The following is a 15,482-nucleotide window of genomic DNA, read 5'->3' on the forward strand; positions in this document are numbered from 1 at the left end:
AGTGGCCTAGAACATCCTTGGCAGCCACGGTGGGGGAAGCAGAAAGCTTAAGAAGCTGTCACACTGTATCCCATTCCAATTTGCAAAGGCAAGATGGGCAATCAATCTGCCATGCCCTGACAGTCCTTTCTTTTGATCTGGAGAAACCACAGTCAAGTGGACCAATTCCTTAACTAAATGCCGACTATAAACTATTTACTACAATTTTAACAGAACATTTCAGAAAGTGTATTTCTGAAATAATACATACAGACTGAACTAGTTACATTCCTAAGAGGAAAATGAAGGGCAACAGTAGATTTATAATAAATGGACTACAGTAGAATATGTCAACAATTAAAAATAGGAAGAGCAGTAATATTTTTCAGTGCAGAAAACTTTATTAGCATTTTTAAACAAAATGCATCCAGGAGTAGGATGTAAAACTTGGGTGGAGGGCACATACGAACAGCAAACAGCAAAGAGGACACTCAATAGAACAGTTTCCACAATTTTTTCAAGCAGCAAAAACATGAGGCAAAGGTATCCTCTTTCTCATTTGTAATTGCTTTAGGTGTTTCAGTGGACATGATTTAGTGAAAAAGATAAATATTTGGAATTAAAATTCAGGGAGAGGAACATAAATTGAAATAATGAGAATGACTTTGGTAGACAGGGGGGAGATCTGCAGCCTAGACAGACGTTTGATAAATATAATTTGAATCCAAAGAAAGGATAGTGGTGGAGAAAGCCACTCAGAAGGAACCCCCCTAGTCTTTGGGGTGGTAAAAGTAAAGGAGGGGAGAAGTACTTTTAGTACTTAGCAAGCAGTGGTGGGATTCAAATATGTGAACAACCGGTTCTCTGTGTGGATGAGAACCTGTGTGCCACTTCCGGAAGTCCATTCTGGGCCTGGGCAACAAAAAATTAGCTACCGGTTCTGCCGAAGTGGCTTAATCCCACCACTGCTTGCAAGATTCTGATACTGTAGCCTTACAAGAAAGATAATATTAGTACTCATGGTTGGTGCTTCTTGTCTGGGCTACCTCTCAGGGCTGACAACTGATGAGATCAAAGATTTTTGTGAATTCTCTGGCTTTAAAATCAATGAAAAGAAAACAAAGACAATAAGAAAAATGTAATCTCAGAAGAAGACTTTGCAGGAAAAGAATTGTGATTTTTTTTTGTGTGTGAAAGAATTGTGAAATGACAAGAAAATCCAGTGAAATACTTGGAGCTTTATTTGACAAGATGTAAAAAGGGCATATTTCAGAACAATTATAACAAATCAGGGAAAGAAATTTTAAAGAAAGAGCTAGAAAGATGGGGAAAAAACTAAAACATGGTCACCTAAGGACTTAAAATTTTGCAAGCTTCAAAAGAAAGGGGTGGTTAAATGATATTGTTATCTATCATGAATAAGAATGAATTAAATCGTAGCTTGTCAAATATAGGAGCTAGCCTAGCCCATGGACTTCATGGATACTTGTGGTATAAAGAAACAGAAGAAGAAAATAATTTGGAAGCACATATTATAAAACAAGATTTGATAAAAAATATAGAATCTATTAAAATAAGAATAAGTCTGCAATTTCAGTTTTAATTTCAAATGCCTTTTACTTCAGGGATGAATATTTAATTTAATACTTGATTTAATTTAATTAAGATTTAATCACATATGCCAATATGGTACATCCAGATTCTAGAAATAGGCTAAAACACATCAAGGACTGCTTAATAAAGGTAGGAATTTATTATGGCTGATATACTTACAAATTGTTAGAAGATAATGAGTCATCTCAAGAAAGGAGGAACTTTGAGAATGACAGAGTCTGAAAGATTTACACAAAACCAAGATCACCTATTAGGACACCCATATAAACTGTTATTAAAATATGACATGGAGATGTAACAAATAAAAAAAATTGTTTGATAAAGTGAATTCCAAAAAAATGAAAGAAATAACCATAGTGCAACAATGAGAAGAGCCCGGGGGGGGGGGGGGAATTAATACAATTTACTCCAATTTATAGTTTAAGGGAAAACCATATACAATATTTTATAGATAACCTATCAATAATTTCCAAGATAGACAAATCATATAATAATATTGGAAATGCCATATCAAAGAAGGATTGTACAGTATATGATAGCTATGTACAAAAAAACCCCCACAAAACTATTTGAATAAAATACATCAAAATATTCAAAAAATCCTAAAACAAAATTTGAGCTGAAGCCACATTTATTCCTATTAAGCATAATTCCTGAAAATATAAATGAAAAATATCACAATTTACTAAGATACATGCTGACAGTTAGGAGAACAAATTTTGCACAACACTGGAAAAGGTGAACTTTGCTGATGATATCAAATTGGGAGACCAAAATTGGAAAAAAAATGCAAGAATCGCAAAACTGACAATACCCAGTATATCTACATTGCAGGACAAATTTGGACATTTAGATTATGTGTTTTAGGAAAAAAGATGAAACCAATCAAAACTAATAGATGAAAGGATTTCAACAAATACCAGCAGTGATCTTTAATATTTAATGTACAGTTTAAATATCTAAGTTGTGATCAGCAGTTGAGGAAATAAATGGCTGAGAAGGGAAGAATGTGTAACTGGAAAGTTTTCCCGTAATATTTTTGTTTGTGTTTTATTTGTGCTCAGAAGTTGCCATTTTTTTTATGTTATTCAACTTTTAGTATTTAGTGTAGATCTTTTTTTCCTTTTGTATTTCATTATTTTAATAACACAGTACAAGTACTGTTCCTTTTTCTAAAAAAGACAGTTCTTTTACCCAATCCCTATCTCTGCTAGCATCTTTCTGCTCAGTGGTGGCGAACCTACGGCATGCGTGCCAGAGGCGGCACTCGGAGCCCTCTCTGTGGGCACACGCACCGTCGCCCCAGCCCCGCCTCCTCCCACGGCCCCCTCCTCCCCAGCAGCCCTCCAGAGGAGAGTCGCCCCCGGGCACGGCCCACGCAATGCTGCAAAGCCAAGAACATAGTAGCCGGGCAGTGGGGACAAGACTCCGCCCTTGCACCCCATCATATGCAGATGATGCTGCAGGGCGCGGGTGGAGGGCGTGGACACCATGGAGCTGCTGGGCTGCCTGGGTGATCTATGGCGGGCCATGGAGGTGGTGGGTGGTCCAGCAGGCACGGCGGAGCGGGAACAGGGGGGTTGGGCACTCGGTCTCTAAAAGGTTCGCCATCACTGCTTCTGCTGCTCTGGGCACCTTCCTGGTTATGGGATGGGCTGTTTATGAGACCACACAGAAGCCCTCCGCCAATTTTGTTTTGACCTCTCCCATTGATCCTCTAGTGGTGCATCAGTCCTTATAAACTGAAAATGCTTACCTGGAGGCAAAGGGCTATTGATTTGGGGTGAAACAGCTGTTTTTAATCTATCTACTTGTTGAATGGTTCTTCCCTGAATCCCAGAATTTGATGTCCTACAGTGAATCACTGCTGAAGTTAGAAAGGGTGTCTTGTCCATTATCTTTAGATCTGCCCTCCTATGGATTCCTGGACTAGAGTGTGGCCAAGATCTTCCCTTGCCTTTAAGATTTACTTGCTCCCAATGATTGTACTGAGAGCCAGTTAAGGATCAAGGCTAGAAACTGGAAGAATGTGAAGCCTAGTCCCACCATGGATACAAATTCAACTGGATGGCTTTGACTCAGTCACTCTTGCTCAGCCCTAGGTTTGGTCCAGCAGTTAAATCACCAGGCTAGAAACCAGGAGACTGTGAGTTCTAGTTCCACCTAAGTATGAAAGCCAGTTGGGTAACTTTGAGCCAGTCACTCTCTCAGACCAAGATGTCAGGCTTGGGTGACAAGCCAGTTGGTCAATTGTTGTAGCAATGATGGATCAACACTCGCTTGGTTTCCCCCTCCCAAAAAGGTAGACTCTTCATCTGAAGGAAAAAAACTCCCCCTCTTACTCAGTCCTAGGAAGAAGGCAAGGGCAAACACTTCCAAAAATCTTGCCAAGAAAGTTGCACAGAAGTCGTCTAGAAGTCAGCACTGACTTGAAGGCTAAATAAAGAAACGCTGTATTACCTGAAGATCACAGGAAGTGAAGACCAATCAATCTGGTCTTCAGGCTGCATTGATTTGGATGCAACAAACAGTCTCAGATAACCTATACCTCTCAGGATGCAATTTACTATGCATTATTCTTATATGTTGCTATTATTCACATATAATATACAATGATAGCATATAATTGTTATATACTATGCTATTATTCATATATATTCTTCAATATAGCAGCCTTTTCAGGAACTGACCACAGCCCAGTGTTTCTCTAGTAATAGCTCTACAAGGCATGTAGACCAGAGGTCCCCAACCTTTTGAGCACCAGGGACCGGTTCCCTGGAGAGAGGTTTTCCTGCGGACCGGAGGGGATGTGGTTTCATGAACTGCTCACATCCCACGGATGGAGCTATGCTTTGCACGGCCCGGTTTCTGGCATGCCGCAGCCCGGGGCCAGTCCACGGACTGAAGGTTGGGGACCCCCGATGTAGATGACATTCTTTCCTCCAAACCTTTAAAGGTAATGCTTGAATTAAGCATGAACCAGGCCCATTCTGGAACTGGGACTTCTCTTTTCTAAACCAAACTGTTAGGATTTAGAGAGTAAGGAATTCCACCCCCCACCCCCCCGGTTCCCAGTTGAATTCTCAGAGGACAAACCACTAGATTGATTCTGTTTTGATGTATTGGATTACTCAGGTGCACCAATTACAGTTCAGAATTACAACTGGACAAGAGGTAAAGGATTAAGTTCCTTGAGATCAGGATTAGAACTGGAGCTAAATTCTCTGCTCCTAGGAACAGAGGTTCAATTCCTAGCTTCTGCTCAATTGTTCTTTCTCAGCAGTGTAATTTATGAAGAGGAAGACAGGAGGTTTTTAAATGGTTCCTATTAAGACAGTTGGAAATCTGCTTGCCCACCTATGAGATCACACATGGCTCTCCCAGGGGATCCTACCGTAAGCTGCTGTGGTGGGCTTCATACTTCCGATCCCCCTGCTTGATTTTCTTTCCTCTCTTAAGCAGAGAAATGAGGAGCAGCTGGAAAGTTCCTCCTCCCTCCCCCACTTGTGAAATGAAGCAGACTGACACTGATTAATTCCTTAATTTCTTTAATCAACCAGAAATTAATGACTCTTGCTCTTCCATCATTCCCTACAGATGAGAAAATTGCATGATGCTACAGCAGATCAGATTAACCAGACAGCTACAAATGGGTTTCGGGGGAGGGCGGGGATATTGGAGGTGGAGGGACAGAAGGAGGGAGGGAGGTGGTGGGGGGAAGAGAGCAGAATTAATGTGGCATGAAAAAAATGGGGGGGGGGAGAAGGGTGAAATTGCAGGGCAGAATATATCTGATCCAAATGGCTAAGTCATTACTTGGAATAATGGGGGGAAGCTATACCTACTCTATTACTCAAACAACCATACTATGCACACACATCTCTAAAGATAATTGAGCATCTTTTGATGTTTCATGTCCCACGGGAGTAATTCTACAACAGTGAAAGCTGAATTTTGGCACACACGTTCTCCAATGTGCTCTAATTACCAAACACACCACAAACCAGTCATGATGACAGAGCAAGGTGTGGGAGTCCCCCTATTGTGCTACTGAACCAGCCTCCAAATAGGAGAAAGCAGAAGGCAGGTGTGTGTGTGTGTGTGTGTTGGTATAGATGAACATAAACAATGACTTTTCACACTCATTTGAACTACTCCTGCATTCTTGGAGAGGATCTTGGAAAAAAAGAAAATATATTAGACGTCATACAAGCCAACTCATCCTGGACAGATGAGGGTTTTCCCATAAGAAGTTGAAATATACCAAATGGAAAGAGATCTATTGGGGATCTACTTCCTCTGAGGTCTACTGTGTCCATCAATGTAAGTGAAAACCCCAATATCTAAGTAAGATGATCAAAAGAAAGCCAAGGGGATGAGTTGCAGGGGGCTTTGACCAAATTGGCCCTCAGAAGCCACAAGAAAAATAAAGGCTCTAAGAGTCCATAGCAGCCCTGGGGTGTGATGATCCAACAGAACACTGCATTGTACAGTTGGAGGCAGGGTATGGGGAGAGATACCTCATGATCCTTTTTGACTGGGTGGGATATTTTTTTCAATAGTCTCCCTACCTCTTTAGAAAGATCTCCCCAGACAAATATGTATGACTTAATGAAGTTTCTAAGAAAACATTTAGAAATGAGAATGGAAATGATAATAATATGGGCATTTTGATTCCAATCAATGCTTGGATGATGATGATGATGATGATGATGATGATGATGATGATGATGATGATAATAATAATAATAATAATAATAATAATAATAATAATAATAATAAAGTTGGAAGGGACCTTAGAGGTCATCGAGTCCAACCCCCTGCTCAGGCAGGAAACCCTACACCATTTCGGACAAATGGCTGTCCAATCTCTTCTTAAAAACTTCCAGTGTTGGAGCATTCACCACTTCTGGAGGCAGGTTGTTCCACTGGTTAATTGTTCTGTCACGAAGTTTCTCCTTAGTTCTAGGTTGCTTCTCTCCTTGATTAGTTTCCATCCGTTGCTTCTTGTCCTGCCTTCAGGAGCCTTGGAAAATAGCTTGACTCCCTCTTCTTTGTGGCAGCCCCTGAGATATTGGAACACTGCTATCATGTCCCCCCTCGTCCTTCTCTTCGTTAAACTAGACATACCCAATTCCAGCAACCATTCCTTATGTTTTAGCCTCCAGTCCTCTAATCATCTTTATTGCTCTTCTCTGTACTCTTTCTAGAGTCTCAGCATCTTTTTTACATCGTAGTGAATAAAACTGGATGCAGTATTCCAAGTGTGGCCTTACCAAGGCATTGTAAAGTGGTATTAATACTTCACGTGATCTTGATTCTATCCCTCTGTTAATGCAGCCCAGCACTGTGTTGGCTTTTTTGATGATGTCTTGAACTTTACAGATAGTTGTTGGTGAGATTAATTACTTAATTAATGGTTACAGTGTAATGAGCTGTTCCATTAGTAATTTTCCATCATCTCTTGATGACTTGAAAATCTTTTGGCCGACAGGCAAAGAGATAATATTACAGAGGATACAAAGATAAACAGACCTTCTGATATTTGGAGCAGAAAAGTTTAGTGGCACTTGTTCAAATGAGCCACCATCTTTCAGGAATCGGGAAAAAGTTCTGCCAAAACCTAACTAGTCGGTAAGATGGCTCTCTTTTATTTTGGCAAAGTTTTCTATAATTCAGTGCCTAAGATCAGTCAGGAAGGTCGATCTCCAAAATCCATTTGCAGCTGAATTGCCTTGACATGAGACATTCAACACCCATCACAACCCAAATTAATAAAGCTTCCTTTATGGTCTGTAACTGTTCTGACAGGGAGATTGGATCCCTGGATCTGGCAATTTGTCTTTTTAAATCTGCAGATCTCAAGAAAATGGTGAGTTCTAGACCCCCTTTAGGCAGGAAAGCCAGCTGAGTGACTTTAGCCCAATCACCAGGAGACGGTGAATTCTAGTCCCCCCCCCCTTAGGCATGAATGCCGTCTGGGTAGCTTTGGGTCAATCAACAGGCGATGGTGAGTTCTAGTCCCACCTTAAGCATGAACATGGTCTGGATGATTTTGGGCCAATCAGCAGATGATTTCTAATCCCGCCTTAAACATGTAAAAACAGCTGGGTGATTTTGGGCCAGTCTTTTTCTCATCCCAATTCATCCCACACAGTTGTTGTTGTGGGGGAAATAGTAAGGAATATTGATATGTTTTCCACCTTGAGTGGTACCGTATATGGAAAAAAAAAACATGGGGTAAAAATCTTCTTTAAAACAGGTCCTCAATGATGAGGTTGTCTCCAAGCTGTGAAAGAGCTTCAACAGGAGAGAGAAGAAAACATCATTAAAATTAGGTGCTCAAGGGAGTGAATGTGAGAGGGAGAAGAGAAATGGTGGACAAGGCTCTCTTTTTCTACACAGCCTCCTCTCCTCAGCAAGGTTCCCCATCATCCCCATCCTTGGTATCTCCACTGTGACTCCTTGGGAGTCCAGCATATCCTCCTAAGCACTCTTTTCGGCCTCCACTGAGAGCTAAGCGGCCGGTTGGACTTGCAGAGAAGTCTAGGGATTCACTGACACTGAAGATATATTTCTCCCACAGAAAGCGCTCCAGGTCAGGGGACAGCGCTGGCGAGTTGGAACCTCGAATGCTCCCCGTTGACGCCGTGTATTTCTCAAAAATCTGCCGACGGTACTTGAACTCCAGAATAGTCTTGGTGTAAGTGTTGAGGGTCAGCACCGAGGCTGACATGCAGAGAGTGAAAGAGAGCCAGGCCAAGCTGTGGGGAGAACATCAGGACAGGTGAGCAAAGGAGGAGAGAACACAACTTGAATCCCTTGGCCCCTGATACACTGATGTCTTCCTCAATTGTCCATCACTATTCCCAAACATTTATCCACCCACTCAGATGCACTGCTTCTTTCATCCACAAAGTTCCCTCATCTCCAGAATCTCAATATTAAGGCTAAGGTCAATGTCTCCTCTATTATAAATACAAGCAGAAGCTTTGATCCATGAATCTTAAACATGCTTGGTTGCAGAGGTATCTGAGACAGTCAAGAGAGCAGTTGATATTGGGCAATTAAAATCCCATCTCTTTGTTATGTACAACACATGCTTGGCACGCGTAAAAGGAACGGGGATTCAATCATTCCATCACGGCTATCTTCTTGACTGTTTTGAACCCTCTACCCATGGACACCCACATCTCAGTGTTTTAGAATCATTCTTCTTTTTCACGGTCCTTTTTTGCTAGTTTTATAAGTAAGAAAACCAGGCATCTTGAGTTATTAGACAGCTTCCTCTAAAATATCTCTTGAGATTCAGGTTTTTATATTTTGTTGTTTTTACTCATTCAGATTTACGCTCTTTGTTTTACCATCCACTGTGCTATTGTCATCAAAAATGAACAGACTGTACATTTTGGTAGATCAGAATCTCATGCTGTTTGTCACAGGAATTTACTACCAGCCACATCTCGGGACTGTATAACCATTCTTAGACACCTCTGAATCTCTTCCTTCCCTCTTTTTTTTCTACTTTGATCAAATCCTCTCTTTTCTTCCATTCTGACCTGGTCCAAAGAATTACAAAACAAGGTGGTAAACTCTAAAGGGGAAAGATCCTCTCAGTCTCACACTCCTCAAAGCTGGCTACTCACCCAAAGGACCATCCATAATACCATGTCTGGGGCCTCCAATCCTTTGGCCCCAAGTTTACAGCCACCTGAAAGACAGTCATGTACATCATGTGGGCCACCATGCCCAGGAGACCTGTGGAGAAGAAGAGGTCAATAAACCCATTCAAGCCATAATTCTTTGGCACCCTGGAAATGTTCCATGTAGCAATCAATAGCCTAAGCAGGCAAGCATATAAACACCCATACACACAGATATGCAAATTGTGGGTTGATTCAACAAAATCTAAGAGTAAAGCTCACCCCAGTACATACTCTATAAAGAGAAGGGAAAAGAATGACGGGAACATACAGCTAGTCTTAAACTTACAATTATAATTCTGACCAGAATTTCCATCACTAAGCAAAGCAATCGTTAAGTGAATCGCACCCAGTTTTATAACCCTCTTTTTTCCACCTTGGGCATTAATTGGGATTCCCTGGTCAGCCTGACCACATTGCTAAGAATTCTGGGAGTTGAAATTTACCTCTCTGAAAATGGCCAAGATTGGGAAATCTACATCGGCACTATCTCAGAGACATTTCTGTCTACACAGAATAAAGAGATGGACAGGAGGGCAAGGGGCGATACCTGACAAAACAGTGATCACAGCTGCGAAAGCATTGATCTTGAGACCGTCAATGAAGTTGGCATAGTAGATAGCATCCAAACACATCAGCAAGAATCCAATACTCAACAGGATGATATAAAGAAATTCGGAAGCAACTGAGAGCCACAGCACTCCTGCAGGAAAAAGAAAGAGCTTATGGGGAAGAAAGAGGCTAAGCTGCTTTGCTACCAGGAAGGAAGTTGATGACAGCCGCTAAATTATTCTGTTATCCCAGAGGCTGCCTGAAACTTTCCCAATGGCTCTGCTTATAAAATTCAAAAGCCCAGCTGGGAAGGACTGGGAAAAAATGATAACAAGAAGGCCTTTGGACTGACTGGGTGCAGGGTGGGAGAAAAGACTTTGGTAGCCACAAGGCTTCTCTATCTCTATCTCAACATTTGGCCAGCTGAAACTTTACCTCAGAAAAATAAACTTTGCTGTACTTACGGAGTTGCTTCCCACTCATTTTGCACTTGCGTGAGTTGGCCTATTTTGCCATCCAAATTCTCACCTTTTTCTGACTCTGGAGGCAGCTCAATGAAACTCCGACACTTCTCCTCTGCCGTGAGGGGAACAGTGAGAAAAGACAATGACAGTTTAGCCACAGCTGCTGCTGAACGTGGCAATGACTTCATGCCAACATCCCTCCCCTGTCCCCAGGAAAAGGGGATTTTTCTGTTTCTGCCGCTGACTAGTGGCAGGTCGATCTGAGCTGATCTCAGCAAGAAAGTGCACCAGGTTGAGAAGACAAAGAGATATAGCAAGGGACCAAAGAAAGAGTGCTTTAGTCCAAATATCATTTTTCCTCATCTACAGTAGACTCCCAGAATCCCTAACTCACAAAATCCAGCGGCATGCTTTGGATGTTGGAGGGCCTTTGGGTTGGGGAAGGGTTAACCCAGGGGTCTTCAAACTTGGCCCTTTGATGACTTGTGAACTTCAACTCCCAGAATTCCTCAGCCAGGCATGCTGGCTGAGGAATTCTGGGAGTTGAAGTCCACAAGTCATCAAAGGGCCAAGTTTGAAGACCCCCTGGGTTAAACCATGACTTCAAAGTTGTTTTGAAGTTTAAAGTTCTCCATTTCTCTAACTGCACTCTAAATTCTGATTCACACACTAACCTGTCTGGCAATCTTGTCCAGCCACTGGCCCCTCTTATTATAATTAGGAGACTGTGGTGCTAGGTACATTTTCCATAATGCCGTGAAGGAAATATATTGGGATCTGTGCTGAGAAATCCAGCTAGTGAACATCTCCGTGTTCAGACATTGCTCAAAAAAATGGCATTCTTTCCCGAAGAATTCTCCAATAAAGGTAAAATTGGAGTCTACTTCCTCAGTTAAAATTGGATTTGACTGGCTACAGATAGTCCTCGACTTATGACTGGACACATAGCACTGGCCGAAGCAATTATGAACCTACCTTGGAGCAACTTGCAACCCAGATTTGCAATTTTGATGATTGTCCCTCAGTCACATCATCAAACTTCAGGAACTTTGCAACTGGGCAACATTTACAGCAATTTGAGCGTTCCTCAGTCACATGACTGCATTTTATGACAGTTATGCTTTTATTTCCAGTTTTTGGCAAACCCATGCCCATAGCAAAGTATTGGTTTGCTTTATGACCAATACACTTGCTTAATGACCACTGGAAAAAATGGCATATAATCAGGTTGGTCACGTAGTAACTTACGACCATGATCGGCCGGCTCCATTATGGTCGTAAGTAAAGGACTATCTCTAGTGATTAGTTCTGAATAGTATTGCTTATTTGCAGCTAATTTAACCTTCTTTTAACCAACTACGAATGTTCTCTGAGTTTGTACAAAACATTAAATTATGGAACTGCCAGATTTATTCAACACACTAGGCTTAAATGTTACTGGCTAGTTGTAGTTTAATGTGCTATGGAAACAAAGGTTCTCTTTTCCAAACTGTACAGTTATTTTGTGTAAATTAAACAAAATTAGAGAGAGCCTGTAGTACTCTAGAACAGGGGTCCCCAACCTCTGGTCCGTGGACCAGTACCGGGCCACGGCATACCAGCAACCGGTCCACACAAACAAGCAAAGCCCCATCTGGGAGATGAAGGTAGCACACAAAACCACGCACACTCCGGTCCGCAGAAAAACCTTTCTCCACAGAACCGGTCCCTGATGCCCAAAAGGTTGGGGACCTCTGCTCTAGAAGTTGTTTCTGTACCGTCTGGGGTTCCAAAAATTGTACTTCAGCAATAGCTAAACGGGAACACTATTTTCCCATCTCTACTTCAGAATGATTTCAGTCAAGGCAAAGGCAGCCCTTAGATTTGGAAGAATTGAAAGGGGACAATTCTTTGAACAGAGCCTTTCATGTCGTGCATCTAACTGCGACCTAAACTTCTATGGCAACCTCTTCTTTCTGTTGTGTCCTCACGTGAGGCGGTGTAATGGGCTGCGAGAATAACCTTGAGGAACAGGAGGAAGAGCTGCAGCCAAAGCAACAGTCAGATAAAAGAAATCTGACTCCAAAGCAAGATTGCAATTTGATCAGACTTGATCCTGCCTAGGAGGATGGCTGGGAGGGGAGAGACCCATTCAGATTTGCAGGATTCTGTTACTGAAGTTACTAACAATAGTAATTTTATATTCATGGCTCAAAAACAGTAACTGTGAGAGGGACTTTGGAGTCCTAATGGACGATCACTTGACTATGAGCCAGCAGCAGCCAAAAAAGCTAATAAAATCCTGGGTTGTATAAACAGAGGCATAGAATCAAGAGCATGCGAAGTATTAGTATCGCTTTATAAAACCCTAGTGAGACCACACCTGGAATACTGCAGTCAATTTTGGTCACCATACTACAAAAAAGAAGTTGAGACCTTGGAAAAAGTTCAGAGATTTTTTTTCTCCTGCTTGAGCGGGGGGCTGGACTAGAAGACCTCCAAGGCCCCTTCCAGCTCTATTCTATTCTATATTCATGTCTTTAGTGTTCAAGTCTGGTCCTGTTCAAAGTACAGGTAGTCCTCAATAAATGACCAGTTGCTTAGCAACTATTCAAAGTTATGATGGGCTTCCCCAGAGCTACTTATGAACGAATTTCGAAGTTCTGACGGCTGCACACATATACCTTGTAGTCACACAACCACATTTTGAGGCTTGTCAATGACCATTGCAGTCTCCCGTGCTAATGTGACTGCGATTTTCAGCGGGTTTTTACCAGTTTCTGGCATGTATTTTTAGTTTCTGGCAAAAAAAAAAAAAAGAAGAAGCCCATTGGGGAAAACAAATCTACTTAACAACTGCCACATTCACTTAATGGCAATGGTGTTCACCTAACAACCACTGCAAAAAAAGATGGTAAAATTGGGCACAATCACTTGATGACCCACTTAATGACCGCCACAATCATAATTCCAAGCTTGATTCTGGTCATAAGTCAAGAACTACCTCACTAAGGGTTGTAATCAGCTCAGCACCTCAGTACAGAGATGTCAGCTTGGGTCTGGTCCATGGACACTGTGTTCCAAAACCTTTCTAACTGAGACAACAGCAGCATTTGCTTCTTTCCACTAGGAAAGTTGTATCAGCCTGGACCACCATCATCCGGAATTGGTGGCCAGGGTATATCCATTAATTGCTGATTTTATCTCGCCCCACATTAAAACAATGCGGACAGCCCCTCCTAAGGTCTCATTAGTGAGGCAGAATGGGGATTGGCAATGAATAGAACCCCATTTATGCAGCATATGTTTCTCCAGGCTCACAGACTTGCGGAAAGCACTTGAACGCAGCTGTTCGGCCATGCTCTGAGACACAGGAGGGAGAGAACAGGTGCCAAGATTTGCAAAAGTACAAAAAAACTCAATTGGGGGCAAACTCAGGGTGAAAAAAACCCACCTCCAATTTTCACACAGAGGGTTGAGCATGCCAAGGACTTTGGTGGCATCTTTCCCCGCTTTGTTCCAGAGAAGAAACCATAGTACTAGTACCCTCATTCCAACAATTCACTGAAAAAAATCCTGGATGTAGTAGCCAAATAGTGTTTTATAACTATCTGTTGCATTTATCTCATCCTTCCTCCAAAAAGCTCAGGTGAGTTCTTACAAGTCTCTCCCTCCCCAGTTCCCATTTTCTATTCCAACAATCCTCCAAAGTTATCAGGCTGAGAAAGAATAATTGTATGAGATAAGTTAGCCCAAGGGCCTCACCAGGGTTTCTGATGATATGAATACTAAGATTTCACTTTCTACTGTGCCATTCGTTATTACCGTTGATGGTTATACATCACACAGAATAAGACAAGACTCTGTCACTAATCGTTTACAAAGAGGATCCCAGACAAAAGTATAAGAGAAAGAGGTAAGAAGGTGTAGCTGGGAAAAAGCTCTGTGCTCTTATTTATAGGTTGGCCAGATATATTAGTCCCTTCTTATAAAACTCTGCTTGTTAAGGTCCTTTATAGCCCCTTGAAGTTCTCCTACAACACTGTCTACATTGCTTATCTAGCCAATTCTTTCCCACTCTATTTGTCTAACTACAAATACAGTCATGGAATCAACTGCCCAGGGATGGTTACCCTCTTTAATACCTCCATGATGTTCTTCACACGACAGCCAGAAACCCGTGTGGAAATACTGAAAAGCATACTTGTCTTCACCCGTCTCCCAGATGTACTGGACTTTGTGGGGATCCACCGTCTCATTTGTATCCACAGTCCCGTTGCTGTTGTTGGGTGCACAGTTCCCTTTCTTGACCACTGAAAGGCAGGGTGATTTCACCACTTTGTGGGTCCCTTCACACCAATAGCTGGTGCTGAAAGCCGACACAGAAAAACAGAGGGCAAGACAGTTGAGGCCCAAGGAAAGCATTGAGCGAGCTCTTCGGCTTAATTGAATCATCGTTACAATTTCCCCAGAGCTACAGGAAGAGACGGAGTTGGTCCTTGAGATCAAACCCAATTGTTCAAAGTCACTCTAAGTGGTGGATCGATCAGACATCTTCTGGATTTAGTGAATAATTCTGCACAAGAATCCGGTGGGCAAATTGCTTCTCCAATTTTCATCATTCTCTCATCTTTATAAGCAGAGAGTAGGCTGTGTCCAACAAAGCATTCACCTTAAAGGGGGAAAAAAAGCATGTCAGAACTTGGAGTTAGATCTGGTTACTTGAGGATATAACGAATAGGAGCCGAAGTTTTCCAAGGAACAAGTGGGATCTAGGATCAGAAGGAAAAATGCGGTTTGCACCTACATTCCAAGGGGTGTATGTCAATGAGATTGAATGAGCAAATAAAGAGATGGGTGCCATCAATCCTAGATGCTCCCTGATGACAGCTCCTAATGTGACTGAGCAAAAGATACCATGCAGCTAATCCTTCATGCCTTAATAGATTTCAGGGTGTGTATGTGTTTGTGGTAAAAAAGATAGGAAAGGTAATAAGGGGAAATGGGTTATAAATGGAAGGTGACAAAATTCTGCGCTCGGCCCCCCAAAAAGTCTGATATAGCTTCTCTATGTTATGACATGAGGTTTGTGGATATTATCAGCAAGATAAATGGCTTGTGCTGAATACTTTAAAAAGATTTTTTTTTAAAAAAAAAATCTTCTTCTGGACAAGCCTTTTCTTCCTATTTA

At 41.9% G+C, this 15,482-nt stretch overlaps 1 protein-coding gene across 1 annotated transcript; it reads right to left on the reverse strand.

Annotated features, from left to right (window-relative positions):
* Nucleotides 1–8,008: 8,008 nt before the first annotated feature.
* Nucleotides 8,009–14,746, reverse strand: LOC107283104 (germ cell-specific gene 1-like protein). Its single transcript, XM_015810952.1, has 5 exons — nucleotides 14,437–14,746; nucleotides 10,377–10,424; nucleotides 9,847–9,999; nucleotides 9,240–9,351; nucleotides 8,009–8,357 (listed from the first exon to the last, which is right to left on the reverse strand). Exons 1-5 carry the CDS (start codon nucleotides 14,744–14,746, stop codon nucleotides 8,009–8,011), a joined length of 972 nt encoding a protein of 323 aa, XP_015666438.1.
* Between the last annotated feature and the right edge of the window lie 736 nt (nucleotides 14,747–15,482).

The sequence above is a fragment of the Protobothrops mucrosquamatus genome, unplaced genomic scaffold (genome assembly GCF_001527695.2).
Source record: "Protobothrops mucrosquamatus isolate PMUCROS unplaced genomic scaffold, P.Mucros_1.0 scaffold25, whole genome shotgun sequence".
NCBI lineage: Eukaryota > Metazoa > Chordata > Lepidosauria > Squamata > Viperidae > Protobothrops > Protobothrops mucrosquamatus.